The sequence below is a fragment of the Haliaeetus leucocephalus genome, unplaced genomic scaffold (genome assembly GCF_000737465.1).
Source record: "Haliaeetus leucocephalus isolate CR32 unplaced genomic scaffold, Haliaeetus_leucocephalus-4.0 Scaffold182, whole genome shotgun sequence".
In the NCBI taxonomy this organism is placed as follows: domain Eukaryota; kingdom Metazoa; phylum Chordata; class Aves; order Accipitriformes; family Accipitridae; genus Haliaeetus; species Haliaeetus leucocephalus.
In genome coordinates, this window is record NW_010972618.1 from 1,155,645 (window position 1) to 1,183,636 (window position 27,992).

At 56.5% G+C, this 27,992-nt stretch overlaps 1 protein-coding gene across 1 annotated transcript; it reads right to left on the reverse strand.

Annotated features, from left to right (window-relative positions):
* Positions 1-27,659, reverse strand: EPB41L1 (erythrocyte membrane protein band 4.1-like 1). Its single transcript, XM_010564591.1, has 20 exons — positions 27,483-27,659; positions 26,573-26,737; positions 23,519-23,623; positions 23,399-23,441; positions 22,640-22,715; positions 22,112-22,330; positions 21,919-22,006; positions 21,441-21,593; positions 20,561-20,658; positions 20,236-20,411; positions 19,689-19,837; positions 19,072-19,107; positions 16,883-17,074; positions 5,465-5,863; positions 3,929-4,039; positions 3,445-3,525; positions 3,190-3,252; positions 2,177-2,272; positions 1,128-1,208; positions 1-174 (listed from the first exon to the last, which is right to left on the reverse strand). The coding sequence occupies exons 1-20, from the start codon at positions 27,657-27,659 to the stop codon at positions 1-3; spliced, it is 2,682 nt and encodes an 893-aa protein (XP_010562893.1).
* Between the last annotated feature and the right edge of the window lie 333 nt (positions 27,660-27,992).

A 27,992-nucleotide genomic window follows, 5' to 3' on the forward strand; every position in this document is an offset into this window, starting at 1 on the left:
TTATATCCACCCCTTACACAGCAGGTATAAATCATGCCTAGTAACTTCTCTACATACCTGCGGTTTCTTGTCCCGTTCCTCTGGAGAAGGTTCTGTTTCTCTGTATACCACAGCTTTGGTTACCAGCATGTCGGGATGCTGTAGTTTTGCCTCTTTGATTGCTAAAGCCAGTGCCTAGAAACCAGAAGGATGAAAGCATTTATTGTCACTTCCCTGAAGCCTGCTACATTGCTCTCAGCCAGACAGAACAGCAGACAGAAAGCAGCTGGAGCTGAGTGGGATTCCAGGAGGACACGGATACAGAGGTTCAAAGCTGAACCCACATAGCCTGGCAGAAAAGGCTGGAACGCATCACTGATCAGGGATTCGTACACCGTTGGAATGCCTCATGCACTGCTTTTCTCTTGCTGTTTTTTTTCCTGTAGAGATGTACTATGTCTCAGGCTCCATACTGAAACCCAAGCAAAGGAACAGCAACAATTGTCTCTGCAGCAAAACCCTAGAAAAATTTACAGTAATAATCTAATTTAAATTATTATTATCATTCTAAAAAAAATCTAAAAATTATTTTAGAGCCTTTTAAATACTTTAGCTTTTTCATTTTTCTCCTTAAGGAAGAAATCCCAAAGGGTTAGGCCCCAGGAAAATGATCCTGTGGCCCTAGAGATTTATGTCAATCTTTGTTATTTCATTATAAAAGTTTGTCACTTTTTGTTCCTCTATCATGGAGGCAGATGCAAAACACCATCACTTGGAGTGAGTCAATCTGTAGTGAGACTGTGCTGGAAAGAGAGAAAGAACCTGGGTCACTTTGGAGAAAGGGCAACTGGAAATGTGTTTTAAGAAAATAAAAAAGTGATCCCATCACTGGGCTCTGTGCTGGCATGTAACCTTTATGGCTGCTTCACTGCTGTGTTGGGCACTGATGGGAGCTGGGCTGGGGCTTCACATGGGTGCCACTACACCCCATGGGGACCTGCATTGCTGGACAGAGCTGGTAGGTTTGGGGCCTCAGGGGTCAGTGTTTGGAGAGAAGGAGTAAACAGGTACAAGCCAGAAACAGAAGCATGTGGTGCTGCAGCTGGGGGCAGCCAGAGCCGGGCAAAGGCAGGGTGTCCTGCTCCTACCTGGTCCTGGTCCACATCTTCATCTCCTGTGATAATGATGCGCTTCTCTATTCGGGTCTCAGAAAACCCTCCTTTCACAGTCTGCACAAGAAGAAGGAGAGCACTCACCCACAGCTGTCCAACAAGCCAGCTTCTGGTGGATGCAGCTTTGCCCACGGGCGGAGGGACAATGCCAGCATCACCTTAGGAACTCCCCCCATAATTAAGTGTATCTCCCACTACCCTTGACTAGGTGCATGGTTAGAACCAGCAAGACACAGCTGGCCGTAGGTGGGGAGAAAAAGGGCCAGGTGGCAGGTACCGAGCTTCTGCTTTCATTTATGTGTCCTTAATTTGGGAATGAAATGGCAATGGGTGAGGTCCTCTGATGCAGCCTTAACTCCATTTCCTACCATCAGTCCCCCTTGCCTGTGCCACTCCGGCTCTAATAAACCCAATACACCCCAGGCTAACATGGTTCCCATAGCTGACACAAGGTGAGATGCTCCAGCACTGGTGCTGTGGGCTTCTTGGCCCACAGGGACCTGGGGTCTGGCTCTAGGTACATCTGGGAACACTCACCCCAGTTGCACAGGCAGGGACTCACATGCACGCTGCTGGCAGCCTAACTTGGAGTCCCTTCCACCACTGCAGTTGGCTCCAGGAAGTCAGCAACACTGCACACTGATCTTCCTTCTCGCCCCAATGACTCCCTGCCCTCCCAATCTACCAAGGAGTAGAGGAGGGCACAGCAAGTGTTCATAGTCCCTGTGGGTGGTACACAGGTGACAAACAGCCAACGTCTGGCTGTCCTTGCCTGCAGCCCCCCACGGTCACACCTGGCTGGATGGGAGGGGCAGCACAGCAGGGCCAAACCGGGCACAGAGCACTCACAGTGGGGCATGGGGTGCTGTGCTGGCTCGCCATCCCCCACAGGACAGCATACACTTTTCCAGCTTGTAAGGAGGCATTTTCTGCTTGTACTAACCACAATATAAATCCACCCATCCTCCAATTCCAGTGGCTTGCATCAGGAACCCCCCAGCTGCCCGCTTTGGAGCTGCTCTTACCTTGGTAACGTGGGTAGTGGTGGAAGTGGAGAGGGTTTCTGCAGTGGCACTGAATATGCTGGTGAGCACTTCCTTCCCAGCAGAGCCGCTGGTGATCTGCAGAAGAGAGAGCAGCGGCATCAACAGGGCCGCCACAGGGGAGCCCCCAATGCTGGCTCCCAAAGAGCTGGGACCTTCCCACTGGGATGCACCTACGCAGCCAAGCACGGGAAGGGAGAGTGGCAAGGGAAAAAAGGACACTGCACTGTGCTTCCAACTGGATGGTTTTGGGGGGGGCCAGGGACAGGTTTCCACAGCTACCCCAAGCCCAGAGCTGCAGGAAGGGCCTCTGCAGGAGGGAGATGATTTCATGGCTGCATTTTGCTCTTCTCCATCCATCCTAAGGGACACCCTAAGTGCAGAGCTCTCAAGCTACCTCTAAGCTTTGCCCGTCCCTGCTTTGTGTGGTGAGGGCTGGGAAGGCTGCGCTGGTGCTCCAGCCACACAGTGCTGGGTACGTTCTCCCTGCTGCACAAAGTGATGAGCCTGGGGCAGCACGTGGCGTTTGGCCAGGCTTGACTCCATCAGAATGAGGCAATTGAGTAGAAAACTTCCTTTACACAGGAAGGCCTGCTGCTGGACAGGGTTGTTCATGGTCGTCACCTCCACTGGGAGTCAGGAGACTTTGCATGTGGCCTTGGGTGGCCAGGCAGGACACCCAGGGCTAAAGATACCTCAGCCTGCTATGAGACTGGGCTATTTTTTAGGAACTCTCCTCCTCCAGCAGATGCTCAAGGTGCGTGTCTGGCACAGGAGAAAGGCCACGGGCAGGGGGTCCCGTGCCATCTCACTTCCCAACCTTCTGAGCATCCTTCTGCTCTTCCCAGTACCAACACACTAGCCAAGGGTGCAAGTGCTGGGAACACAGGAGGGGGCCCTGTGGGACTAACCCCAGCCACTCCCAGCCCCGCAGGCCTGCCTCCCTCCCTCCCCACCACCTGGCCAGGCTGCTGGCACCACATGCCCCCCCTCACCGGTGAGAGGGAGCGAAGGTCTGTTGTGGGAACAGCCCCTTTCCCAGCCTTGGTGCTGTGATCCTGAAAGAAGAGCAGATGGGTGCATTGGCTCGGATGCAATGCGGGGGCAAACATGGCAGGTCACCCTCCGCAGACATCCCCAGCGGGGCAGGGTCATCCCCCCCAGCACAGCTGGCCCATTGCCCTCGCCGGAGCAGAGGGACGGCAGGGGACAGCGGCTCCCCCACCTCTCAAGGGGCCAGCCCCGCTTACTGAGGTCGCCAGTGCCATCTCTGCGGTGCCAGCGTGAACAGTGGCAGTGGCATCCCTGCTGCCCGGGGTGCCTCCTTCCACCTGCTGGGGCAAAGGAAACCTGGTGAGCCTGGAGGTGCCAGGGAGGGGGTGACACTCACAGGAACATCCTTTCTGCCAGAGGAAGCTGGGGAGGGCCACGAGGCCACGGACACCTGTGGTGCAGCGTGTACTGTCGCCGTCACCCTCTGGAGATGTGCCCATGTGCCAGTGCTGCCCACTGGCATGGCAGATGGGGCCAGGGATGCACACAGAATATCTCTGGGTGGGTTTTAGTTTGATGTTTTGGGGAGTCCAGCAAGACAAGGGTGAGCAGAGGCCCCCGACCACCCCACTCGGACACCTGCCATCCCAGTGCTGCTGCCCGGGGACAGGTTTTGCTGGACTGAGACTTGGCAGAGCCATCAGGGAGCAGGGCCACAAGAGGACAGAGCCACCACATCACCTGGGCTGTGTCTGTGGTGCCGATGTGGTGGAGAGCAGAGCCATCTGCTTCAGGCTTCTTCATGCCCGGCCCCAGGCCGATGGTCACAGCATCCATTTTTGGGGCTGATGACTGCAGAAGAAACATAGCAAGTCAGGCACTGGGGCACAATGCCAACAGCCCTGAGTGCTCCTTGTGCACCAGCCCCCACAAGCAGAGCATCCCTGCCCCACTCCTCTGCAAGTGCCACACACGTATGACATCCTGCAAGCATCATGCTGAGTCCTACCTGGCCAAAGAGCAGAGACCAGGCTGCTGCCCTGGGCAGACAGCCACCATGCAAAGTGCCCTGTGTGACAGACATACCCCAAATCAGACCTGATGCTCTGTCCCTGAGGTTTTCAGAGATTTTTTTGATAGATTTATAGACACCATGGGTTAGGTTAAACTGGTCTTCAGAAGGTGGGTGAGACCCACCAAACTCATTTCACTTGTGTCCCGCAGCAGGTTTATGATCTGCACCAGCTCCCAGAGGCTGTGTTTACACCCAAGGTGTCAGAAACTTGGGGGAATGGAGACAGGTTCCCAGCACTCCCCCACTACAGGAAACTGGAGCTGCCAAGGGCTCCTGCACAGGGGATGCTTAGCCAGCGCTCAGCATTCCCGAGCCAAAAGCCTCCCCTGCCCACTGCCAGCCACGGGGCAGTGTGGAGCTGATGACCCATGCCCATGGCCCCACGGTGACCCAGGAGCCCAAGGCATCAGATGCTCTGCACAAGGGTTTCCAGGCTGGCTCAGAGAAAGCTCCCTTTAATTCTGCAGCTTTTTCCTGGCTCCAGGTCTGGACTCACCCTGGCAGCTCCATGCAGCATTGGGGACTTACCTGCCAGGGCTGGAGGGCTGCCCCAGCGCTGACCGGGCAGGAGATGGCCCTGGCCCAGCACAGAGGCAAGGCTATGTTTTGTCCAAGCTGGGGCTGGCTCTGTTGTCCTCTCCCTGTGGTGTACACTCAAATTCTACATGCATGCTGCATTCATTTTTCTTAGCCCGTTACAATTGCTCCCAGCACAGGAGTGACCCTCCACAAGCTTTGGAGCACTCCCACAAGCTACTCAATAAATCCCTCCCAGCCCCAGCATGACCAGAGAGGTTAGTTGGCAGCACATTTCTCTTCACTACACAAACTGGTCCCTGACTTCATGCAAAACACAAGGACAGAGCCGTTGGTTAGTGACATGTGCCATTCCCAGCTGCTGACATGCTGTAGTGGTGTGAGGGACAGGGTAGGCAGGCAAACGTGGGGGATTAAGAGATGACAATGACTTCTCCTGGTTAGCAGATGCACAAAACACACAACAGAGCCATGCAACACAGACGACAGCGTGCATCGGGGGAAAACAGCTACTGGAGAGGAGCCTGGGGATGTTTGAAAGCTAGCATGCTCTTCCAAACCAGTGTGGGAGTGCACACCAGCACAGCAATACCAGGCACCAGGATAAGAAACATGGAGGCACGATGGCACTGAGACAGTCTCAGTGGAATGGTGTCCCTGTGTACCTCTAGCTGGGAGACATCTGGGCTGGGCTGGGAGACCTTCTCTCCGCCTTTGACATCCTCTTCCGGTCCAGGAACTACTTTGACAGTGTGCTGGAAGGAAACTAGGCCTTCGTCTTCCGTTTCACTCTTGTCCTTGTCCAGCTCAGGCAGGCTCCGGGAGATGTCTTCAAAGGCTGTGCCATGGAAGTCACCGATCACTGTGAAGTCCACCTCTGCTTCCAGGCTGGAGGTTGAACTGACCGTGATGCTGGAGCACTTGCGCTCGATGGCCAGGTGGTTGTCCTTCAGAAAGACCGAGTCCTTCTCCTGGTCCTGCTCCTCATCACCAGTGTCACTCTCGGGAGCCCTGTGCCGAGGCGGCTTAGCTTTCTCCTCAATGCCCTCCCTCAAGCCCGCTCTCTGAATGAGACACAATGGCGGAGAGAGACGGAGACAGTGAGCACCATGTGGCATGGCAGCACTGGCAGTGCCGATGAGGGAGAGGGGAGGAGGAGGAGGAGAAAGAAGGCTGCAGCAAACATCACAGAGTCGAGTCAAACACAACTCAAGCATGGAGACTGAAACCTTTCTGACAGCAGCAACTTTGCAGGGGTGGGGTGGGGGGAGAAGGGTTATTCAATCTGATTTTGCCAAAAGTCTATCGGTAATTAGTCATCTCAAAAAAGGGTCAGTCACACAGAATAGCTTGGCCAGCTTGGAGGCACATCAGTGCACCCAGTGGAAGCAGATGTATGCAAAACAACAGGTCTGTTAAGAGACATTCAGAAACAGCTCAGACACCATTGCTATCGTATGTCAGTAAGGTTGGGCACTCAAAAAAAAACCAAACAAAGGGAAAGAAAGAGAGAAGAGTTTGAAAGAAAAGGGCCCCAGAAGCCACGCATGGTGAAGGAGAAGCAAAGGAGTGTGCCAATTCCACTGAGCATCTCTGTGGGCCCTGCAGAGCATCACCCCAGAGTGAGGAGGACCGGCCCCACTGGTGCTGCCCACCAGCCATGCATGCCGGGGTGGCTGCCTGCACTGGGGGGATAAATCTGCCCCACCAACACAACAGTCCCCCTCCACAGACCTCACGCAGCCAGGGGTGAGTCTTAAGGATGACCTGGTTAAGTGTTTGGTCAGTGTAATTGACAGCACGATCAGAGCCAGGGGATGCCCTCCCTCCGTTAGCACTTCTCCAGACATGGACATACCTCTCAACTCCACCATCAGAGGGTACATTTCCCCTCACCACGCTTTGCCATGATCCCATGGGAAATCTAGACCCATGCTGGACTTTGCATCTTGCTCTAGGCAGTTCTCCCTTAGGAAGAGCTCTAAGCCCACTGATGCCAGAGAAAACCCACCTCCTGGACTCTGGTCCAAGCATTTGCAGCCAGAGCCATCCCCGCAATGGGCCAGGCTGTGCCGGCACAACCTTCCCTTGGCACTGCTGGGAGGTTGAGAGGTATGACAAATGGGGTGTCAAACAAACTCAAGAGGAACACACCTGCATACATGTTTTCGTGTGTGTGTATATGTATAAATATATACATAACAGCTCTGCAATGGGGAGAGGAGCTGGAAGCACACAGCCCTCAGCTGGTTAAGGTGAGCTTTCATACTACGGTAAGAAGCAGTTAGTAAAACAGCACTGAGACCTGGAAGACCACTGGAACAGCAGTCTTTACATTCTCTTCTTTCAGGCTGGATTTTACTGACAGGTCAGATAAATCCTTTTCTTCCCCAGTTGGTTCCTGAGATTTGCTCTGGATTAGAGAAAATGGTTAGTTGTAAGGAAAAGAACTCTACAGGAGCTGATCTAGCACTTAAAAGAGCGAAGAAAGCTATTTCATCATCCAGCCACCAGCTTGCTGAAGACAGGGGAGGGTGGGTAAGGCCGGCGAGCTAAGCAAGAAGGGATATCAACTTAAGAAATGCAAGGGAGAAGCTGGAAGCGTGGGCACGCTGCTGCTACGTGTGTGTGTGCGTGTCTGTGACAGAGTCGCAGCTCCTTCAGCCACCCCCCGTCTCCCTTTCTTGCTCCTGGTCATGAAGCTGGGGTGCCCACTCTCGGGTTTAGCGAGCGGCATTCTCCAGGGAGCCAAAATGTCGGGGGGGGTCACAAAACAGAAGCTGATGAACCAACTGGCCAGCAGGTCTGCATTCAGCAAATAAGCCTGACCACACACACATACATAAAAGGACAGGGGATGCAAAGCGACTGCTGTCAGTCAATGGATGTGTGAGGAGCCACTGAACATGGTAATAAAGAGCCACACAACATGCGCATGAACTTTCCATCCGGACAGTTCATTGGAAGAGTTACCACGGCTTCTGCCAGTGTGAGTTCGCAGCCAGAGTCGGGGGAGGCCAGGTCAGCACCAGCCACGTCAGCATTGTCTTCTCCTTCGTGCTCCAGGACAATAGAAACATCTTTCTTCAGAGAGAGAGGCTGGGAGGTGTCTCCTGAACCAGCTCCTTGCCCAAGGGCCAAGGAGCCTGCACTGGATGCAGGTCCCACCGGAGTGACTAGCATCGCTGGCGGTGAGGCAAGGCCTGTGTTCAAAAGCATGTCCTGTGCCAGACCCATCTTCCCCTTTGCTTTTGCTGATGTCTCAGCTTCAGGCACACGCTCTTGTCCCTCCTGGGCTGCCCTTCGCTCTGCTTCACTTTGCTCGAACATCTTAATCTTAGAGGCCACTGAGGTTTTCCTGTAGCTCTCACTGTTCTGCCAGCTACCTGGGGCCACAGTGACATCTTCATGCTCCTGGGACACAGCTCCTGTCCTCCCAGCCACAAACATCAACAACTGAGACTCTATTTGATGTGTCCCACTGCTCGCTTGCTGCTCTTCTCTGCCTTCATAGATCAAGGTAGAGAGACGGTATGTTTTGCTTCCTTGACACAATCCTGCTACAGTGGAGTGGGAGTGCAGAACATCAGCAGCTTCTTTGGGACGACACTTATCCTGCGGTGGCTGCCCTGGAGCAAGGTCACTGTCCCTGGTGGTTTCTTCTACTGCAGGGCTCCTGCCCTGCAGATCTTGTCCCACATTAAACTCCAAGTCCCAAGGTGGCTCTTGCACTTTGGAATCTGTAGTGTGAAGCAGCCCTTCAGCTATGGGACCCTCTTGGGGCAGGTCTCTTATTATGGCCTCAATCTGTTGTTTTGGTTCTTCTGCCTTGGGAGGCAGCTCTTCCATGTAAGGGCTTTTGTCATCGGACAATTCTTCCATCCCACAGCCTTCATCTCTGGTCAGTTTCCCTGATGTGGGCCCTATGTCCTGGGAGAGCTCTTTTATCATGGGCTTCTCCTGAAGCGGCTCTTCTGTGGCAGGGATTTTGCTCTGGGTTGCCTTTGCTGCGACAGGGCCCATGTCCTGGGCCACCCCCCCTGTGGCCGGGTCTCTGACCTGGATCGACTCTGCTGCAGTGCCTGTGTTTTCGGGTGGTCCTCCCGCAACAGGACTTGCACCTTGGTGTGGTTTACATGTAGCAAAGCCCATGTCTTGGGGTTGTTCTTCAGATTCAGGACTGGCACCACTGGGTATTGCTACCTCTGCTACAGGGCTCATGTCCTTGGGTGCTCCTTTGCCTACTACAGGGCTTGCCTCCTTGCTTTCCACCTCTGCTGAGGGATTCACGATCTTGGGTATGCCCACACCTCTTACAGGGCTGGTGCCCTGAGACAGGTCTCTGCCCTCAGGCTCAGTGCCAGAGACTGGCTCTGCAGGGACAGGGCTGGATTGCTGGTGAAAGGGTTTAGGGGCAGGAGTGCTGGGTTTATCCCCCTCCAACCCCATGGTGGTGGGAGGGTGGCCCTGACGAGGCACAACTGATGGAGGTGACTTGGTCTCTATCTCTTCCATCTGAAGAACCACTCTGGCACTTCCCTCCTTGTCACCATCTGCTCCAATCCTTCCTGAGAGCCCCTCCACTGCCATGCAGATGTCCGGGCTCTGTACTGGGCTCCCTTTGTGCTCCTCAGCCCTGCGGCCATCCCCTGCCACGCCACACGGCTTCAAGCCTCCCACTGGGCTTTGCAGATCTGTTTCCTCTTGTCCCACCTCTTGGGAACATGGCAGGGCTTCACCTCCCTCAGGTGCTTCGCAGCCTGTCAGCCCAGCAGATGCTTTCTCTTGCTGTAGAGGCAGCCCTTCCTCCTGCCCCAAGGTAGGACATTCCACCAGGCTGGTCCCATCACAGCCTGTCCCCGGCTGCTCCAGTGCTTCAGGAGATTTTCCAGACAATGCCCTGTGCTGCTGGCTTGCTGAGGAAGAGGGCTGGAAACCTTCTGCCACAGGTGCCGTGTGCCCAGATCCCTCCCTGGACGTGTTCTCAGTGGCTTCTGGTCTCTCCTCCAAGCCAGTCTCTGAGAGCAGGTGTGTTTTACTGTCCTTCTCCTCTCCCTCTGGGTCTCCTAAGTAGATGATCCTCTGGGTTGCAGAAGTCTCTGAGCTCTCATCACTAGCCTTCACTTTAATTTTCATGAGCTCTGTGGCTGTGGCCAGCACTCTGGCCTCCTGCTTCCTGGAGGCTGCAGAAGCACACTCCCTGGAGACCACCTCGCTTTCTCCCTGGGGAGGCTCTGGCCCCAAAATTTTGGTCCTCTGCCTCTCTTCAGGCTGCTGGCATGGCTTGGGCAGACCTGGCTCTCTGGTGGTTGCTTCCTCACCCTCCTCCTGGGGCTCCTCTGCACTCTCAGCTGACAGGTGCTCTGCCTCCTGGCTGGGCTCCCCCCTGGCCTCCTTCTCATAGATCTCATCCTCCCAGACAGACTCAAAGTCCTCTGGACTAGCGATCATTTTTGCTCTTGTCCGGGTATCCAGGGATGCATCTGCTGGCTCTTCCTGGCCTGCCACTTCCTTGGCTTTCCCTACTGCCATCTCCACTTTCAATACACTCGCACTCATTTTCACCTCTGAGGTATCTGCATGTGCTTCTTCTTTCTTGACTCCCAGAGCTTTCTTTAGAGCTACTGCTTCCAGCCTAGGAGTTTCTCTCTCTATAAATACCCAATGCTCCGAGCCCTGCATTGCAATTGGAGCAAGAAGAGTTAGCATCAAACATACTTTACCTAACTGCTGATGACTGCTGTCATGAGTAACAGAAAGCTGATCTGCCTCGGACAGGGATGACTAAATTATTATTATTATTCATGCAAGAGTTGAGGCAGGGTCTATACAGAGAGCCTGGCAACTTGCTGATGAACAGAATAAGAGGCCTGATGCCATGATGGGGACTGAGCTCCTCTAGCCTCTCCAGGGATCATGTTTTGCTCTGGGCAGTGGGTCACTGACATACCTGCAGTATCTGCAGCTTTGCTGGAAGTACAGAAGCAGGAGCAATGCTCCCAGCAGACACATTAACAGCCATCAGGACATCTCTCATGAGGCAGGGGAACACAGCTGGTTAAACCCAACTGGGACTCCCCATCTGAATTCTGGTTTTAGCTGGCTCTAGCAATCTCCATGAGCAAAGGGTGAGATTTCATTGTAGGCAACGGTGTTTTGAGTAGCTTCACTCTCAGCTTCATCCACATGCCCTAAGACTATGTCAGACTGCCAGGAACATAAGCAGGAAAAGAAACCACCTTTAGGCATCAGAAAGGCCCTTTCCCCTTCCTACCAGACGCTGCAGCTCAGATTCACTCCAAAGTCCATCCTTTCTTTCCAGCTCTCCAGGGAAATCTCATCAGAAACAATTGTTTAGCAGAGGTTTCTAGCAATGCTGAAACCAAGCAGTTCAGAAAATGTAACCTGTAAAAGGTTACCTGTGAAATGTAAAAGAATACCACAGGCTTGGCCACTGAGACAGCTATGGGTACTGCAGCAAGGACCAAGCAAAGGTTGTGGAGCATCTTGCAGCAAGGACACAGTGGGTGTGTGATATACCACACAGTATATCTGTGCTGCTGTGCAGGGGAGGATGCCAGATTACTGTTACTATGTACACTTTGTAGATTCACGTTTGTCCTGCAAGACAGCTAAAGACTTCACAAGTGTCAAGAACAAAGCACTGCTAAAATTCAATCGCTTCTGGAACAGAAGGTAGAAAGAGAAGACAGCAGCAGGAAAACATTTGCACCGATGAGGAAGCCCAGCAGCATCCCCAGCCATTCTACTGTAGGCAGCACACACATGAAGGGCATTGCTGCAGGCATCGGGCATGGTCCTGTGGAGTTCACCATGGGGCTGGCTCTGCCCATGACACAGGCTGCCTGGGCACCTGCCTGCAGGCAGAGCCAGCGTCACTTCTGCAGGCTGGGCAAGACTGACCCTCTGTGGTACCAGGATGCACTCCAGCCCCAGTGACTGGGAAGACTGGCTGCCCGCTCCCTGCTCAAACTAGGAAAAATAATCCATGAAAACATGAGCCATGCCCCATGCAGGGATGTCTGGGTAAACATCTGGAGCAGTTGCACTCGAAATGGAAACCTGATAACTGATATTGAATAAGGGCAGACAGGGGGGCAGAGGGAAGCAGAGCGAAAGGGAAGGGAAAAGAAGGTGAGATTAGAGGAGAGAGAGAAAGGATGAAAACCAATTACTAGTGGAAGGGCTTCCACAGGGAGGGGAATCAGAAAATGGTGAAAGCCCCTGGCAGAAAAATGTCACCTCCCAGCTCCTGCCTTCTTTACCAGGTGCCAAAGAAAGCAAAGCTCCCTAGGCACAGTGCCCCAGGCCTTGCCCTGGCAGCACCCAGGAAAGCAGCAGACCTCATGCCTGCCGCCCTGCCCCTGGCTCTGGCAAAAGTGTGGCTGCCCCCCAAAAATCCCTGAGGAGTGCCAGCAGGGCTGTGCCTGGCGGGGAGGCACCCCAGGGGCTGTGTGCAGGTATGGCCTGCCGCCGGGCCCCTGCGGGAACACCGAGCCACCTGAGGGCAGAAGTGGGTGCAGGCTCTTCGCGCTGCGAGGGCAGCTGCCAGGATGGCACACGTGCATTGCAAGCCATGCCACACACATGGCAGTAAGGGCATCCTCCTCCACAGATGGAAGACAGATCCTTCCTTGCCAGGGACTCTGCCATGGCATCTGCACCCTGCCACAGCCAGGCAGCCCTCTGTACCTGCGCTGGAGGAGCCAGGTCTTCAGGAGACCTGTCCCACGCCAGCTCCCTACAGCATCGCTTGCACAAGCCTCTCCAATATCCCTTTACCCTGTGCTCCCAAGCACCGTCTGCTCTCCAGGTGCCTTCCTCCACACTTGCCTCCAATGCAGGTTTTATTTCTTCCTAGTCCATGGAAATTGCAACAGAGGCAGTCGGTGACTGCCAGGAGCTCCAGGTTGCACCTATGTCTTTCACAGTTGGGTTTGACCCATGAAAGCAACATTATCACTAACTCAGCGGCTGCACTGGGTCTGCTGGGAAGCCCGGGGTGGTCTCTGGCATTCCCTCAACACCAGTCTTCCCATTCAGTAGCGATGCTTGGGGGCAATTCAACCAGAAGACTGCTTACTTTCCTGAGGGTACAGCAGCTTCTCTTCTGCTCCTGCAGTGCAGTCTCATCGCTAAACCCTTTCTGCAGACAAGGCAAGGATGGACAGGTTGTGAGCACATGTACAAATCTCTTCAGCGAAGCCTTCTTGTCCCCCTTCTCTGGCTGCAAATCAGAGTCCTTTGGAGGAAACCTTCCCTGGACAAAGATGATGAGTTTCTTCAGGCTCCTTCTCTGAGCTAAGGCTTGACATAGATGTTGTAGATCATAAAGCCTTAAGACAAGTCTTCTGAAGCCTGGAACAATGTGTTCATCCATGGCAGCACCTCTTAACCAGTAAAGAAAACCCAAAAGCTCCACATTTATTTCCAAACCAGCTTCCTTCTCAAATTTTGTTGGGATGAGCACAGCCCACTCCAAGGGAACAGTCAACTACTGTGGTGTGATCTGAACTCTGCTCCAGAGGGCTCAAAGCCAGCTCCGGCCACAGCTCTGGTTCCACAGCTCATGGCAGCCCTTGTGTCTCCAGAGCTTGAGGACTCTTGGGGATGTTCGGAACAAATATCTGGATACTTGGGTATGTCCTCCAGGAAAGAAGAGAACTTCTGGAGCTTTGGAAGTCAGTAGGCTGGCAGGACAGAGTGAGTGCCAAGGCAGGAGCTGAGTCTAAGAAGTGATGATGCTGGGAAGGATCTGTCCACAGAGCAACCTTAACTTCCCAGGGGATAATTTACTTTCACACTTCCTTCCGCCCCCCCCAAATGCATCTGCTCTGGGAACAGGAGCATTTGGGAAGGCCATTCTCACTGTGGCCTACACATCACAAGAGAAAGCAAGCTGATGGAAAGGAAAGAAACAACAGCATGGAGCAGAGACAGCCTTCTGCCCCTGCCAACAAGGCCCAAAACTTGGACAGAGCCCAGGGCAGGCAGGAGGCTTCTCCCTTTGCTGTCTTTCTTTGCTCCTGAGGGAGACCCAGCTCACCTGAGAGGAAAGCACGAGCCTCACGACAAGGAGTGGAGCATGAATCTGAGACATTGAGATACTGGGTTGCTTTGTCACCCAAAGCTGAAGAGACTCCCAGCACCTCCCAGCCCGGCATTCCGGTCCTCCAGGAGTGAGGACTGAGGGATGGAGGGGAGGGTGGAGACGCATCTAGCTGGGGATGACAGATAATCCAGCCTCAGCACTGAGTGACTTTCTGGCTGAGTGTGATGAGAGCTCCAAGCTCCACAGATGTGCTGTCCTCATGTCATCACCCTCTTGGGGCCACAAATTCCTCATGGCAACCAAACGCCAGGAGAGGACAAATTCTTACATATCAGCTGCTGAGTCTCAGCCACTAATGCCTGGGGAGAAATCACCAGTGAGGCCACCTCAGCATCTGCACCCCAGCACACCCCTGGCACCCCAAGGGTCTCTGGAGGGTGGAGGGGAAGACTCTCTGAATCAAGAGATGTGTGTGCACCTCACTTCTGCCGTTTCTGTCCACCGGCTCCGAAATACTGGCATGTAGGGGGTCCCACCGTGGACCAGAAGATGCTGCTGCAGAGCCCAAGCTTCACTGAAGATGCCTGTACCCTTGCTGAAGCCCAAGGCTGTGCCCAAGCCCTCACTCACACCCAGACTGCCTCCTGGGGATGCGTGCTCCAGCCAGCCCAGGTTCAGGCTCCAGCTGTGCTGGTAGAGCACAGCCCACCAACGCTGGCAGCTTCTGTGCTAAAGGAGCAAGAGCGGGACCAGCGTCACCCCTGCCCCTGCCTTGTCTGCTCCCCTGCCCGATGCTGCTCCTGCTCTGCTGTCTTCCCTGCAGGTCCTCAGGCAGGATGTGCACCCCAGCACCACTGGGCAGCACAGTGGAGCATGGCTGGGTCCAACCACACCAGAATCAAGTCTCAAAGACCAGTTTTCTTCTGCTCAGTGGTATGTTCTCTTGGCTGTCCTGGGAAACAACCACCATCACGCGAGATAAAACCTGCATGCAAGCAGTGCTGAGAGCCCACATTCCTCACCTGTGGGTACTGCACAAGGACATCAAAAGCAGCATGACCTGCTTTGCACAGGCATAGTTCAACATTTCTGATGCTTCCAGATATGCCCTATTTCAGGGTGTCTGGGCCTGGCGAACTGTAACCATAGCCAAAGTGAAAGGAAAGCACGAGGGATTGCTAAAGACAGCTTCTAGCTGCCTGTCTGCTTGCACCTGGAGCGGACACCTGCAGAGTGCCTGTGCCATAGAGTCAGCACTGCCTCAGGACCCCCAGCACTGGTCTCCAGCATGGCCCCCTCACCCAGAGCACAGCCAGCCCTGCGGGTGCACAGCAGGGCTCCACTGGAAGGTCTCTCCCAGGACCCTGTCTCACAGCCCAGAAGAAACAGTCAGGGGAGCAGATTTCACCAACAGCCCTGTCCTGGCAAGGGATCCTGCCCATCACTGGAGAGGGGAGCCACCCTGGGGGGGCCAGCAAACAGCTCAAGCTCTGCTCAGAGGGCAGAAGCCATCTTGGCAGGCTGGAGGGCCCCATGGTGGGGGCAAACTGTGAGAGCGAGGGGTGGGGAGAGAAGGAGGATGGTAACAACCTCAGGAGAGGAGACAAGGCTTTTCTGCGTGAAAGACTCCATGCTTAGGGAAGCTCCGTGCTCAGATGTAAAATCGTCTGGGGTGTCTTCTTCCATCGTCTGTGCCAGCATGGAAACCCCAGCACCCATGGGGAAAGAGAGAGAGAGACAGACAGAAAGACAGAGAGAGAGAGAGCACATGAGAAGGAATGAAGGAACAAATGGTGGGTAGGTGGGTGGATGAGTAGATGGACGGATGAACAGAGGTCACAGCTATGCCAGCTCTAGATGCTCCATTTACACCTCTGCACTTTATATATTTGCTTGTAAAAGTGATGTGGGGTAAGTCCCTCCTTCCTCTTCCCAGCTCAGTGCTTTGATGAGGGGCTGTGAGCTCACCTCTGCCCGGGTCACCCTGCAGCCCCAGGTCTCTGGTCAGTGCTGGGGACCAACAGGCGCACGTGCACATCGCGAATCCCCCACAGAGAGCCCTTGGCCCAGCTGCCCCGCAGCACCCCATGCCCTCCTCGCAGCCCAGCCCCATATCCCCTCACTTGCTCTGCAAGACTGTCCTGGGAGTGAGCCAGGGCAAAATGGGCCCTGTGTGTGGCATCCACCCTGCCTGGAGCCATGCCTACTGGAGCAGGCACAGGACTGGCTCCAGAGCCCCCATGGGGGAGAGAACACTGCGGAAGGGAGAGCAGGCAGGGAGGGTCCCTGGCAGGGAGAGGGCTTCCAGGCTGGCAACCAGGACCACAGCGCCACAAAGCACCCAGCTGTGCCACATCTGCGCCCCTCATGCAGCACCAGGTGCTCTGCATGCCCTGGCACCCCCAATTCCAACTCTCCAGGAGCCTTCCTTTCACACTTGTGGTCCCACTGCAGAGCCAGCAGACAAAATGCCAGGAGAGGAGGACATGCGTGCAGGATGCCAGTGTGGCACCGCTCACCCCTCTTCCTACTCCCACCACCCAGGTCCCAGCTGCTGAGAGCACCGTGGGGCACCTTTCCACAGGTGCCTGGTCCTGCTCTGCTGAGGACACCCCTTGGGCAAGAGCTGCACTGGGCACTGCCATGCAGCAGCCCTGCTGGTACGAGGCGTGAGGAAAGCCCCATCTCATGGACCAACAAAGCCACAGCCCAACTCTCAGGTACCCCCAAAACACAGCCCTCCAGAGAAGGATGAGAAGTTTAACCCCATGCAGTGCCTGGGCACAAGGGGAGATCACTACCAACAGTGTGAAAATGGTTAGCTCGTTACAAAACTTAGAGACAATGGCCTGGCCAAAGGTCCCCTTCCTCCATCCCGTGTCCCCACCACATAACTTCCACCATGCTCCCCCAGGGTAGTGCAGGAGGCAGAGACCCAGAGCCCAACAGGTGAGGAACACTTCCCCATGAACAACCTGATCCCCTCCATAAGAGAAGCAGCAGAACAAACCTCGCTGGCCTTTTCTGGGGTTCCCTTTGGTGTTTCATCCTCATGCTTGGGTGAGGAAGAGGCTGGTGAGGAAGGCAGCCTCCTGTCCCGGTCCCTGTGAACCAGCTTGCTGTTGGGCTCCTTCAGGGTCCGTTTCAGCTCATTGATGCTGGCCTGATGCTTCAGCAAAACATCTTCTGGCTTGTCTAAAAACTTGGGGAAGGAGAGAGGAAGATTAACTATGATTAAAGCACCAGCCAAGGCAAAAGAGATGATCAGGGACACTGGGAGGATTTGCTTCACACTGGGCTTGACTTTAGGGTCTCAAGAGCCAAATGAACAGCGTGTCAGAGCACCCTGGTCTGCAGTTCTCACTAAGACCATTGCAGGGAGCAGCAAAAAGGCAGCATGTGGCCAAACGCACGTGGCAGGCTTTCCTCCATGAAGGGCAAAGCATGCCCCTTTGGCACCTCCAACACAGCCTGTTGAGGACAAGCTAAACCACCTGGAGGGAGAGAGTGGGCTCTCCCTTGGGATCAGAAAGGGATAGGGCTTTATTGGAAATACCAGCAGCCTCCTCTGCTGCTCTCTCCTGCCAGGCACAAAGGGAGCCTGGGCCTCTGTCCTAGCAGGGCAGGAAACCGGTGTTTCCAATGGAGCTCCTTCAAAGTGGGCTTCTGCCAAAGGGCAGGAGGTCAAGGGCTGGTCAGAGATGTCAGCATGGATCCCAGCCTGGATCACCATGGACCAGCCTGGGCCCAACGGCAGCCTGGGGTGGGGTCTGGCCTGCTGTGGAGAGAGGACAGCTCAGAGCGCTCAAGTGCAAGGTGGGGTTTAGCCGTTGTTAGAGCATCGTTTTGTGACGGTACAGGTACCAGGGTGGCTCCCCTCGTCCTGCCACAGAGGTGGGCAAACTGGCTCAGAGCAAGAGCAAGAACCCTGGCTTCTGCTTCAAACTCAAGCTCAAACCTCTTTTGAGGTTCGAAAGGAGTCACCTAAAATACCTCCCAGGTATTTCTCCTCAGCGACAACCCAGAGACCCAAAAGAGTCCCACAAAAAAACCTATCAAATTTTCCAGATCCTGAAGGCTCACTGTAACTCATGAAAAAACTCCCCCCGTGGACCCGCATGTCTGAGCCGTGGAGAAGTGCTTCATGGTTTGCCGACCTCTGGGCTCGGGGTGTGCTGGGGGCCAGGTCAGCAGCACATGCACATGCAGTGGGGCAAGCAATGAGGTGGGCAGGGGAGGGACCGGGACCACCGCCCCGGCAGGGTCTGCCCTGCGTTGCTGAGTGGGACGGTGAGGGCTGTGTGGTGCCAGCACAGCAAACCCCATTGCCTGGCCGTGTTTGCCCCCATCGACAGCTCCAGCGAGGATCTACGTCCTGCTGCGAGCAGAGGGGAAACCCCCAGGGAGCAGCCGTGGATTTTAGGCTGGGATGAATTGTTCCCAATGGGGGGCCACCGCAAACACAGGAGTTTGTGCAGGGGATGGCAGAGACTCCCTCTTCTCTGTGACAGCCCCCTCTCAGGCTGGGCAGATGCAGGCAGCTGCCCTCTGGCACAGGGGGTGGGTGCCAGTGCCTGCCCTCACAGGCAGCTGTGCAAGCGCTGAAGGCAGCTCAGAGACTTATTTGCCCCCAGCAGGGTTGGACAGCAGCTGCAGTGCTGTGAGGAGCTCCAGCCCGGCTCTCTGTGGAGAGGAGCCATGCTGCGGGAGCAGGGGGGCTGCAGGAGAGCAGAGCCACCGGGCAGGGCAGGTGACGGAGGCAGTTCAAGTTAGGCAAAAGCAGAGCACGGGTCGGGGTGCCAGCGGGAGCGATGGGACCAGCCTGCACAGGTGAGCTAGGGACGCAGGGCTGGACGGAGAGTAGACACGAGGCGAGGACATGGCGGAGTCAGTAACACGAGCAGAAGCCAGGTCTTCCCAACGGGCCAAGGACTTGGCGTGGGGGCCCGGCCGTTGCACCTTGGGAGGGCTCTTGCTCACACGTATGATTAGGACTACCTTACTTAGTGGGATAGAAGATGCCATGTGCACACTAGGGCAGATCCCCAGCTGTCTGCTCATTGGGCTTCTCTAGTATCCAACCCCCCCACCCCGGTGCATCTTGTATTCCAGTAAATAGGGTGACACACAGTGTTGCTTTGGAAAGGATGAACAATATGATGCACCAATGAGGACTAAGATACTCCAGAGAGAGAATACCTCCTGCTTGTGCCTGGGGGTTGTTTCGTGCTCCGGCTGGCAGCAAAGAGAGGGTTAAAAGTAACCAGCAGGGTCAGTCGAGGGAACTTGTCACAAACATCACAGTTAAATTGGTGGGCTGGTAGAGTGCAGAAGGACCAGACCCCCCTTCCCCTTACAGAGTGGGGCTGAAATGGGCTGGGGTGTCCCTGGGCCAGCCCAGGGGGCGGGACAGGGAGTGGGTGGGCTGTGCCTGGGCAGTGGCAGACATGAGTGGGCACTGGTGTGCCTGGCCTGTCCCCATCCCCATCCCTGTCCCGGAGCAGAGCTGTTCCCAGGTCCAGCCCTGCCTGGGGACAAGCCTTGAGACCGCCTGGTGGGCGCTGGGGAATCAGAGTTGAGCCAAGCCCCTGTGACAGCCCCATTTCCACCAGTGAGGCCAAGAGCCATGTCCCAAGGGTCCCACCAGCCTGGGGCACAGCTGGCGGAGAAAGGGCTGCAGGGGATCATGCCCCGAGGCGACCCTTCCTGCCTGCAGCCCAGCCCTGCTGCCTGTGCCCAGTCCCCTGCCTGCCCTCTCCAGGTGGGAGCCAGCCTACCCCTCCACCTCCACCCTCCTCTGCCTGCTTCGTCTGTACCTTCAGCTCCTTTATTTTCGTTGGGGTGGTCACCTCCTCATCCTCCGTCTCGGACCGTCTCCTGCTGCCAAACTCACCGTCCTCATCTCGTTTCTCGCCCTCCGCCCCGGCGTCGTGGTTTTCGCTGACGGAGGCTGGGCGCGAGAACTCTGCCCATGGGGGAGAGCCCGGGTCACCCCAGCCCTGCCACCCCCAGCCCCAGTCCCCCAGCCCCTGCCCCATACCCTGCCAGCTCAGACCTGGAGGCTGAGGAGCCGCTTCCTGGTGGCCCCAGGGGTCCCAGAGCACAGGGAGATGGGGGAGCCCTGTCCCCACGCTGCCCAACCCCAGCCCTACCATGTCCCCCTGCTCATGCGCAGTCTGAGCTATCACTTGGGGTGGGGACAGACCCCTCTGCCATGGGGATGCAGTTGGGGACAGCCTCCAGAAGGAAGCCCGATGGCTGGTGTAGCCCTGCCAAGTGGGTTCGCAGAGACGAGCCAAACAGCATTTCCCTTGCTCCCGCCAGCGGACCAATCTCCCTCCCCCTCCCCAATTTGGGGCATACCTCCATCAAGGCTGCGAGACATGGTGTACCGTTTGCTTGAGGAGCGCTCGAAGAAGGGAGCCGGGCGGTCGATGAGGGCGCTGGCCTGCCGTGTCTGCGCCTGCGTCCGCCCACTGTAGCGAAACTTGGAGCCCATCACCAGGAAGCCCTTGGGGGGTGGCTCCGGGGACACTAGCCTAGGGGCGATACAGGTAGAGTGCTGTCAGCAAGCCCCAGCTGTGCCCCCCCGGTGTTGTCCCCCATGTGTACCCACTGCGGCAGAGGCAGCAGCATGTCTGCCTCCAAGAAGGGAGGCCTGGAGAAGGTCTGGAGAAGGTCTCCTCACCTGAAGAAGGTGTGATGCTCTATGCAGACCTTCCAAAGACGCTTGGCAGAGCGATGGTTGGGCAGCTTGAAGCCAATGGTGCTCTCAAACTGTTCGTACTTGGGGGAGACAGAGACACGCCGTTACAGGCAGATCCTGCCCTAGAGGACATGATGGGATGGGACCTGCCTTGCCAAGGTTCCCCTGGCAGGAGCCATGACAATGCAAAAAAAAGTCTTCTTCAATGCAGTGCTGGAAAGGTCCATGCCCAGTCCCACTGGGTGGTGGGATCATGCCCCCACACTTTTGGCCTAAGCACTTTCCTCAACTGTAAATGGGTTTTCAGTGCAAGATAAATTCCCTAAGGAAACAAAAACCTTTTACACCTCATTTTGGCAAGAGGGCATCACTCTCCATTTTAGATGCACTGTCCTTGCCCTCCTGCCTGCTGGAAAATGTGGGTGGAAATGCATTCTCCCATCAGTGCACATAAAAGTGAAAAGAGTGAAAATAAAGTCGGAAAACAAACAAAAAACCCTCCTGATGTTTTTTTGGTGAAGCATGGAAGACACATCAAAAATGGCCCTCAACCCCCCTTTCTGGGCAACCTCCCTGTGCCAGTGGGGTCATGGCATCTGGCTAGTGGGGGAAGGAGCCTGGCGTGCCCTCAGCCTGCTGAAGTCACTCTGCCAGTGAGAAAATGAGAGCACAAACAAGAAAGCACTTGCTGAAAGCCTCCATATGTCACAGGAGATGCGCTCTCTTGGCCAGTGTGGTCATTAACTTGGGACCCTTGGGGCAGAGGCTGGAGCTAGGTGACGACTTCCCTGCCAGGCAGCCCCAGTCCAGCAGAGCAGGCACCCTGCCGTGCCCTGAGGCCGCACTGGCACATGGCACCCACCTCACCCGGGCGGATCTTGATGTAGAAGTTGCTCCTCTTGTAGGAAATTTTGAGGATCTTGGGCCAAGCGAAGCGGTTGATCCTCAGCCGGTCCCTGTAGATGAGGAGGCCGTTGGCGCAGACACCCAGCATGATGTCAATGCCCTCCGAGTCCTGGAGGAGGCAAGAGGGACAGGAGGAGACTGCTCAGCTGCCCAGAAAGAACCAGTCCAGCCAGCAGTGCCGTGCTCCCTCCTGCTCTGTGCTCTGCTGCGGGGGACCGGCTGACAGAGAGGTCACTGAATCACAGACTGGTTGAGGTTGGATCTCTGAAGGTCCTCTGGTCCAACGCAGGGCCACCCAGAGCTGGCTGCCGAGGACCGTGTCCTTGTTGAACCTTCATTGTGGGAGGAAGGGGCTGGGCAGGGAAGGGTGTGCAGGCAGCAGGGCAGGACGGGGTGGCACTGCCCATCACTCTGGCAGCCCCATGGCCCCATACCTTGGCGTGGTGCAGGTCCACCCCATACATGGAGAGCTTCTTGGCGTTCTCCAGGAAGTGGATCTCCGCTTCCCCGGGGGTCATTCCCCTGCAAGGAGACAGAGAGGGGGACATGTGGCCGGGCATCTCATTGGGTGTGGGCCAGCTGTCTCGTGCCTTCCTCGCCACCAGCCTGTCCTCTCCTGGGGCTCACCGGTAGGTCTTGTGCAACTCCATGATGCGCTCCTCCAGCTCCCGTGTCTGGTTGGGGGCAAAGCGGAGCTCGCTGACGTAGTTGCCCATGTGTTCCTCAGCATCGTAGTCACCCAGCTCAGCCTGCACAGCGTAGGAGCCCAGCAGGGCATGCGTGACAAAGGAGCAAGGCAGGCGCCCCGTGATGATGTCCGCACGGAGCTGCAGGCACAAGTAGTATCTGCAGGAGGGGGTAGAGGGTGAGAGTGGGGTGGAGGTGTGTGCCCTCCAGAGCAGGCTGGGGGTCCCCGGGAAGTGGTAGCGTGCACCCCACCTTGCACTGCAATCTGTGGGGGCCGCCACCTCCCACAGCCACCTTCCTGGCCCCACTCTGCATGATTTAGACATGCCACATGCAGCGGGAGGGCAGTGAGCCCCCAGACATCCTCCAGCTGCCCACATCCTGCCTGAGCCCCATCCCTCCACACGCTCCCAGCCAATCCCCTGGGAGCAGCCCTGGCAGCTGTGCCCATGGAGAGGTGGTCCTCACCTTGTGATGTCCTCCATGAGCTGGGCAGGGTCTGGAGGGTAAAACTTCACAGTGAAGGCAAAGTTCCAGGGCCCACCTAGGGAGGGGAGAGAGCAGTAAGGGCAGCATCCACGCTGGCTGCGTGCAGGCATGCAGGAGCATCCAGGCATCCACTCAGGGTCCCACTACTCTCCCCAAGCCCAGCACAGGGCAGGGACAAGGGAGCTCCAGAAGCTGTTGCGAGAACAGCCATCAGGACACCAGCATGATTTGGTTAATTCTCCCCGAGCCCCTGGGGAGAGAAAAGCATCACAACTTCAGAGGCCATCAGCTCAGCATGACTACCAACGTCACAGCAAAAGCCTCAAATGTCCCAGAAGGTGACAACTTGGGCGACAGCCCTTCTGCTGCCCCAGCAAGGCAACATGATGGGCAAAGGCACCCCAGGACCTGTCCCAGCAAGGCCCCCCCTCTTTTTCCCATCCCTGTCCTCCCTGCTCAGGTCAGGTGGGGATGGTGCTCAGAGAGGGACCAGGTCTCAGCCAGCTCTCTGGTGGCACAGACGGGGTCCTTTGCCCCCCACGCCTGTTATGATAGGAGGAGCAATGGGTAACAGGCAGCTGAACAAGCAACAGCATCACTGTCCCCAGGCCAGCTGCCAAAGGCCCCTCCAGAGCAGGTGGTGAGGGGACCCACTGGAGGACAGCCACAGCCGAGCCATCCAGCAGCCCCGCAGGATGCCCCAGGGCTGGGAAGGATGGACCTTCCCTGGGCACTTACTGCGGATCTGCTTCTTGATCTCCTTGGAGGGGTCCAGCCAGTTCTGCAACAAGGAGACAGCAGGTCAGGGGGGCCCCCCACCATGGAGGGAACGGCCACAGTGGGACCCCCTGCGCTCACCTTCTGGCTGTCTGAGTCACAGAAGGTAAGGCCGAAGTAGTCCTTCTCCAGGAGGTTGAGATGCTCGCACACCATGTCAAAGAGGACCTGGCCTCGGGCGTGCTTCTGTCGGAGACATGGAGAGACTGATGGTGAGTCGGCTTCCTTGTGCTCCTGGAGATCTGGCAGGTGCAGGCAGCACCTGCTGGGTGCAGGTAGGGAGCACTGGGGAGGGTCAAGGGCAGCCCTGGCCCTCCAAGTGACCACCAAAAGGTGCTGGGCTGCCTTTGAGAGCAGCCCCCTCACCCAGCAGCACCACTCTGGGGACACACAGGCAGTCCCTGAGCTGCAGGTACGAGGCATGATCAAGCCCAGCCAGTGCAGTGCAGGCAGCAGGTCCCATGGGCCAGGGAGGACCTGGTGCCCACCCAGCTCATCCCCCATCATACCAGAAGAGTGATGCCAAACCAGAGAGGGGTCCAGCCAGCCCAGGCACCTCCACTCCAGACCAGCCAAACTGGGACAAATACACCGCAGAGCTTGTGACAGCCTGCGCTGCCCATGGGACAAGCTCCTTCCCAACACCCTCCCTGCTGGTGCTGGTGGCGGCTGGGTCCCGAAGCATGGCATGACAAATAAGAGCCATGAAGAGCCCAAGCCATGCACAGGGATGGAGGGCACCCTCGTTATCTGGTCCTTTGAGTTCCCCTGAATTTCCCTTCATTACTGGTGGCAGCGAGGCCCAGGCTTGCTCATGGAGATGGAATAACAACCTCTCCCACGTGTGTTTCTCCCCTATTTACAGCCTTCCAGCCTGGCAGCTTCTGCCTCTCCTCTCCAAGGCATCCATTTACCGGAGCACCTTCACAACACGCCACAAGGACGGCAGCCCAGGGCACCAAGCAGCACAGCCCCAGTGGCTCGCTGCCCCGAACTGCAACCCTGAGCTCCTCCTGCCCTGAAAAGCTTTTCCAGCAGTTGCAGTCACCCTTCCTGGGTCTCCTCCCTCCTGCTGACCTGGGTTTGGAAGGCAGAGGCTCACCCATGGCATGTGCCGGAGTATTACACCGAATGGTTTGACTCCCCTTTTTGATTTTTACTGAATTAGGCCTTAATTAAGCACGTGGGCAAGGCACAACTATTCCCACGGGGCCTGTGAGAAAGAAAGAAGAAATGCAGCACCAGCCTTTCTACACTAAACCCTCTCCCCTATGCCCCAGGTGGCTTTTTTACAGAGCAGCAGCTCTCTAAAAGTTGACCCCATCCTTTACACCGCAACAGCAGAGAGCTCATCCTTATCCTTACCCATGCCCAGCAAGGAGCATTGCTCTGCTCATGAAGTTGCCAGTGAGCCTGCAACCCAGGTTTCTGCTTCCATGCTGGTTTTGCTTGGCCAATGCTATGGGGAGCGCCAGGGGAAGGACGACCCCACCAGGGCTCACGCAAGTTGCTCCTGTGCCTCGTGAACCCCCTGTAGTCTCTGGGGTGCTCCACTCCTTTTCTTCTGTGGGAGGGCTTCCATCTTCATGACAACCCATCTTTCCACAGCTTTGTGACAAATTTTACCACTAAAGCGGTAACAGCAGGCAGGGCTGTTGGAGTGTGCAGATCTAAGGCCCTGATGCCTGTGCCATGGGCCAGACCCTGCCACCACTGGCTGCCTCACTCGTCCCAGGCAGCCACAGTGAGCAGGCTGCCATGCTCCTTATGTTCATCAGTCCTGCGCAGCCAAGAACCAAGGGAGGCAGAACCTGCATACAGATTCAGGTCCGCTCTGTGCAGGCAGCTCCACACTGCTGCCAACAAAAACCCATCTGCCCACTCGCCAGCAGCAAGTGCAAAGGTCTCCCTGGCAAAGGCTCCAGGATTTCTGCTCCTGAACAACCTCAGCTTTTGCATTTTTAAGCAAAGTTGCCAGTCCTTAAAAATGTCCTTTCCACCAGGACGATGCCGCAGGTCAGAGCAGCACTGCCTTCCCCAACCTGCAGGCAGGAGACAGCAGCAAGTGCTGGGGACAGAAACAGGCACTCCCAGCAAATACTTCTCCTCCCAGCTGCCTTTGCCCCTGCAGCAGGGCCACAGGACCCTTCCACAAAAACCAGCCTCAACTCCTAATTTAATCCTGGATGTCCCCCAGCCTGTCCTAGAAGGGAGAGGTCCCCGTGCTGACAGCAGCTGAAGCAGCCCTGCAGCATCTCCCAATGCGAAGACAGCCACTGGCAGGTGGCAGTCCCTTCTGTCCCTCCCTGCAGTGACAGCCACTACCAGGGAAATGCACTCCGTGGCGCACACCCACGTGCAATCGTGCACGCCCACACCACACACTTGGGATGCTGCACAAATAGTGGGTGGCCCACACACTCAGAGCAGGGTGCTGGACCGCCTGCCTGGGCACACCGCTCTGTCTGCACACACAAGGATGCAGCCACAAGGATGTGCACGTGCATCACCCTTACGTACACATGCACACACACACACACACACACACACACACGTGCACAATGCTTCCAGGCTCTAACACACCTCCCCGTGCGGTCCCTGGCCTGCCAGCTTTATGGGAACGGACAGCAAGGGATCAGAAGTTGAACACAGAGAGGATGGACGCAAACCCGCCTGGGGCAGCCATGAGGGTCCATGCCTGTTAGCCTCTTCGCACCAACACATGCACACACGTCTTTCGCCTTAGCAGGTGGGACAGCCAACACACTGTGCTCTTGAGGTGTTGGCAGACAGGCTGGCGCATGGACATGTCGTGCACATATTGTCAGGCTGAGCTCCATCCCCCATCTATTAAGCTTCTGCTTTTTAGACACTGTTTTCTATTGTGAGTAGCTACCAAATTTGGATTCACGGGGCTGAAATTCCCTGCTAGGGTCTGTCTTTCCAGATTTTCTCCTTATTTTGAAATTTCAACTCGAATAGCAATTTCTGTGGATCCTTTTCCCTATGAGAGAGGTACTACAGAGCTGTCCTTGGAAGAGCCCTGACACTGGGACTTGCTAGGCTGGGCAGGGTCCCTGGCCTGAGACATGTCCGCTCCTTGGTGCCAGCGCAGCCCCTTGAAGCTGGACTCACCTCCACCTCGCATTCGTACTCAGAGGCATCGAGCAGGGTCACTCTGCAGAGGGCACTCTTCACTTTCTTGGTGGTTTTCTGGGGTGACTTCTGGGTCTTGCTGGGGGTTGTTTTGTCAGAGAGCCCGTCTGTCTCGCTGTAGTCCTTCTCCTCCATCTCTGTGCCCTGGAGCAGGGAAACACACAGGGTTACGCGGCACCACTACCAGGATGGTCAGACAGAGGGATGGGGAAAGCCCTCCCAGCAGAAGAAGAGGGAGCAGGCAGAAGAGGGCAGCAGATGGAGAGGAGACTGATGACCTCTTGGGAGTCCATAGCCAAGCCCAGTTCCCCTACCCCACGCCGCTGGCACAACCAGGGCCCCTGGAAAATGGACGCCCATGAGCCTGGGGTCAGTTCAGCACCTGAAACCTCCCTGCCCAACTGCCTGGTGCAGCAGGCAGGGCCAGGGCAGCACTGAGCCTGCTGGGAGCAGCACAGCTCCCCAGCTGACATTTGGGTGCAGCTGCTGCTCCAGCCCTGCCAGGGGCAGCTCAGTCCTGGGACACAGGGCCACCCACTTCCTCCCCCCACCCTGGTTGGCAGCCACAGCAGTGCCATTTCCAGTACAGTCAGCACTTTGGGCTGCCATACTGCTCATTCTGCCTGTCCTGCCCGCAAGGACTTGTGCAGGCAGCTGGGAGGCAGCCAGCAGAGCCCATCCACTGCGCTGGTTGTAGGGGGCTCCCCTCCGGGATGTTCACCCGGGGCCGAGAGCACAGGGGAAGGTGTCCACCTCACCGGGCTCCCTGCAGCCCCCGCGCTGCAGCAAGGACATAGCGATGGGCAGCAGAGAGCAGTGGCATGTCCCCTTCCCCTGCTATGCCTTCCCCTCTGCTGCATCTCATGGCACCTGGCCGTCATCCACTCACCGGCTCTGTATTTCGGGCATCAGACTGTGCCCCGGGCTTCTCATTGACCTCAGCGTCCCGGCTGGCGGGGCTGGTGGCTGCGGCGGTGGGGCCCTGCGCAGCCACCTCCAGCTGCTGCTGTGGAGCCTCCTCCTGCGCATTCTTCACCTCCGAACCGGGGCCTGTCTCTGTCGTCATGGCCGCTGGTCACCCTGCTCTGCCACCACCACCCAAAAGGAGAGACAGGAGGTGTCACTGGGGTGCACAGGGATGGAGGATGCTGGCCAGGCAGCCAGCAGCCCAGGATGCCCCAACCACGTGGGCAGGTGTGGGACCTTCCCACCTCTGTCCTGCTGCCTGCACGCACAGATCTGCTGCCAGACACCCGGCTCCCTGTCTGCACCAGAAGGTGGCTTTGCAAAGGTCCAGCGGTGTGGGGAACGACACTGTTGGCAGGGACCCACTGCACTCACAGCAGTGTGGGGCTGGCCATAAGCCCCTGCTTATCCCAGCCCTGGGGCTTTTGGTACC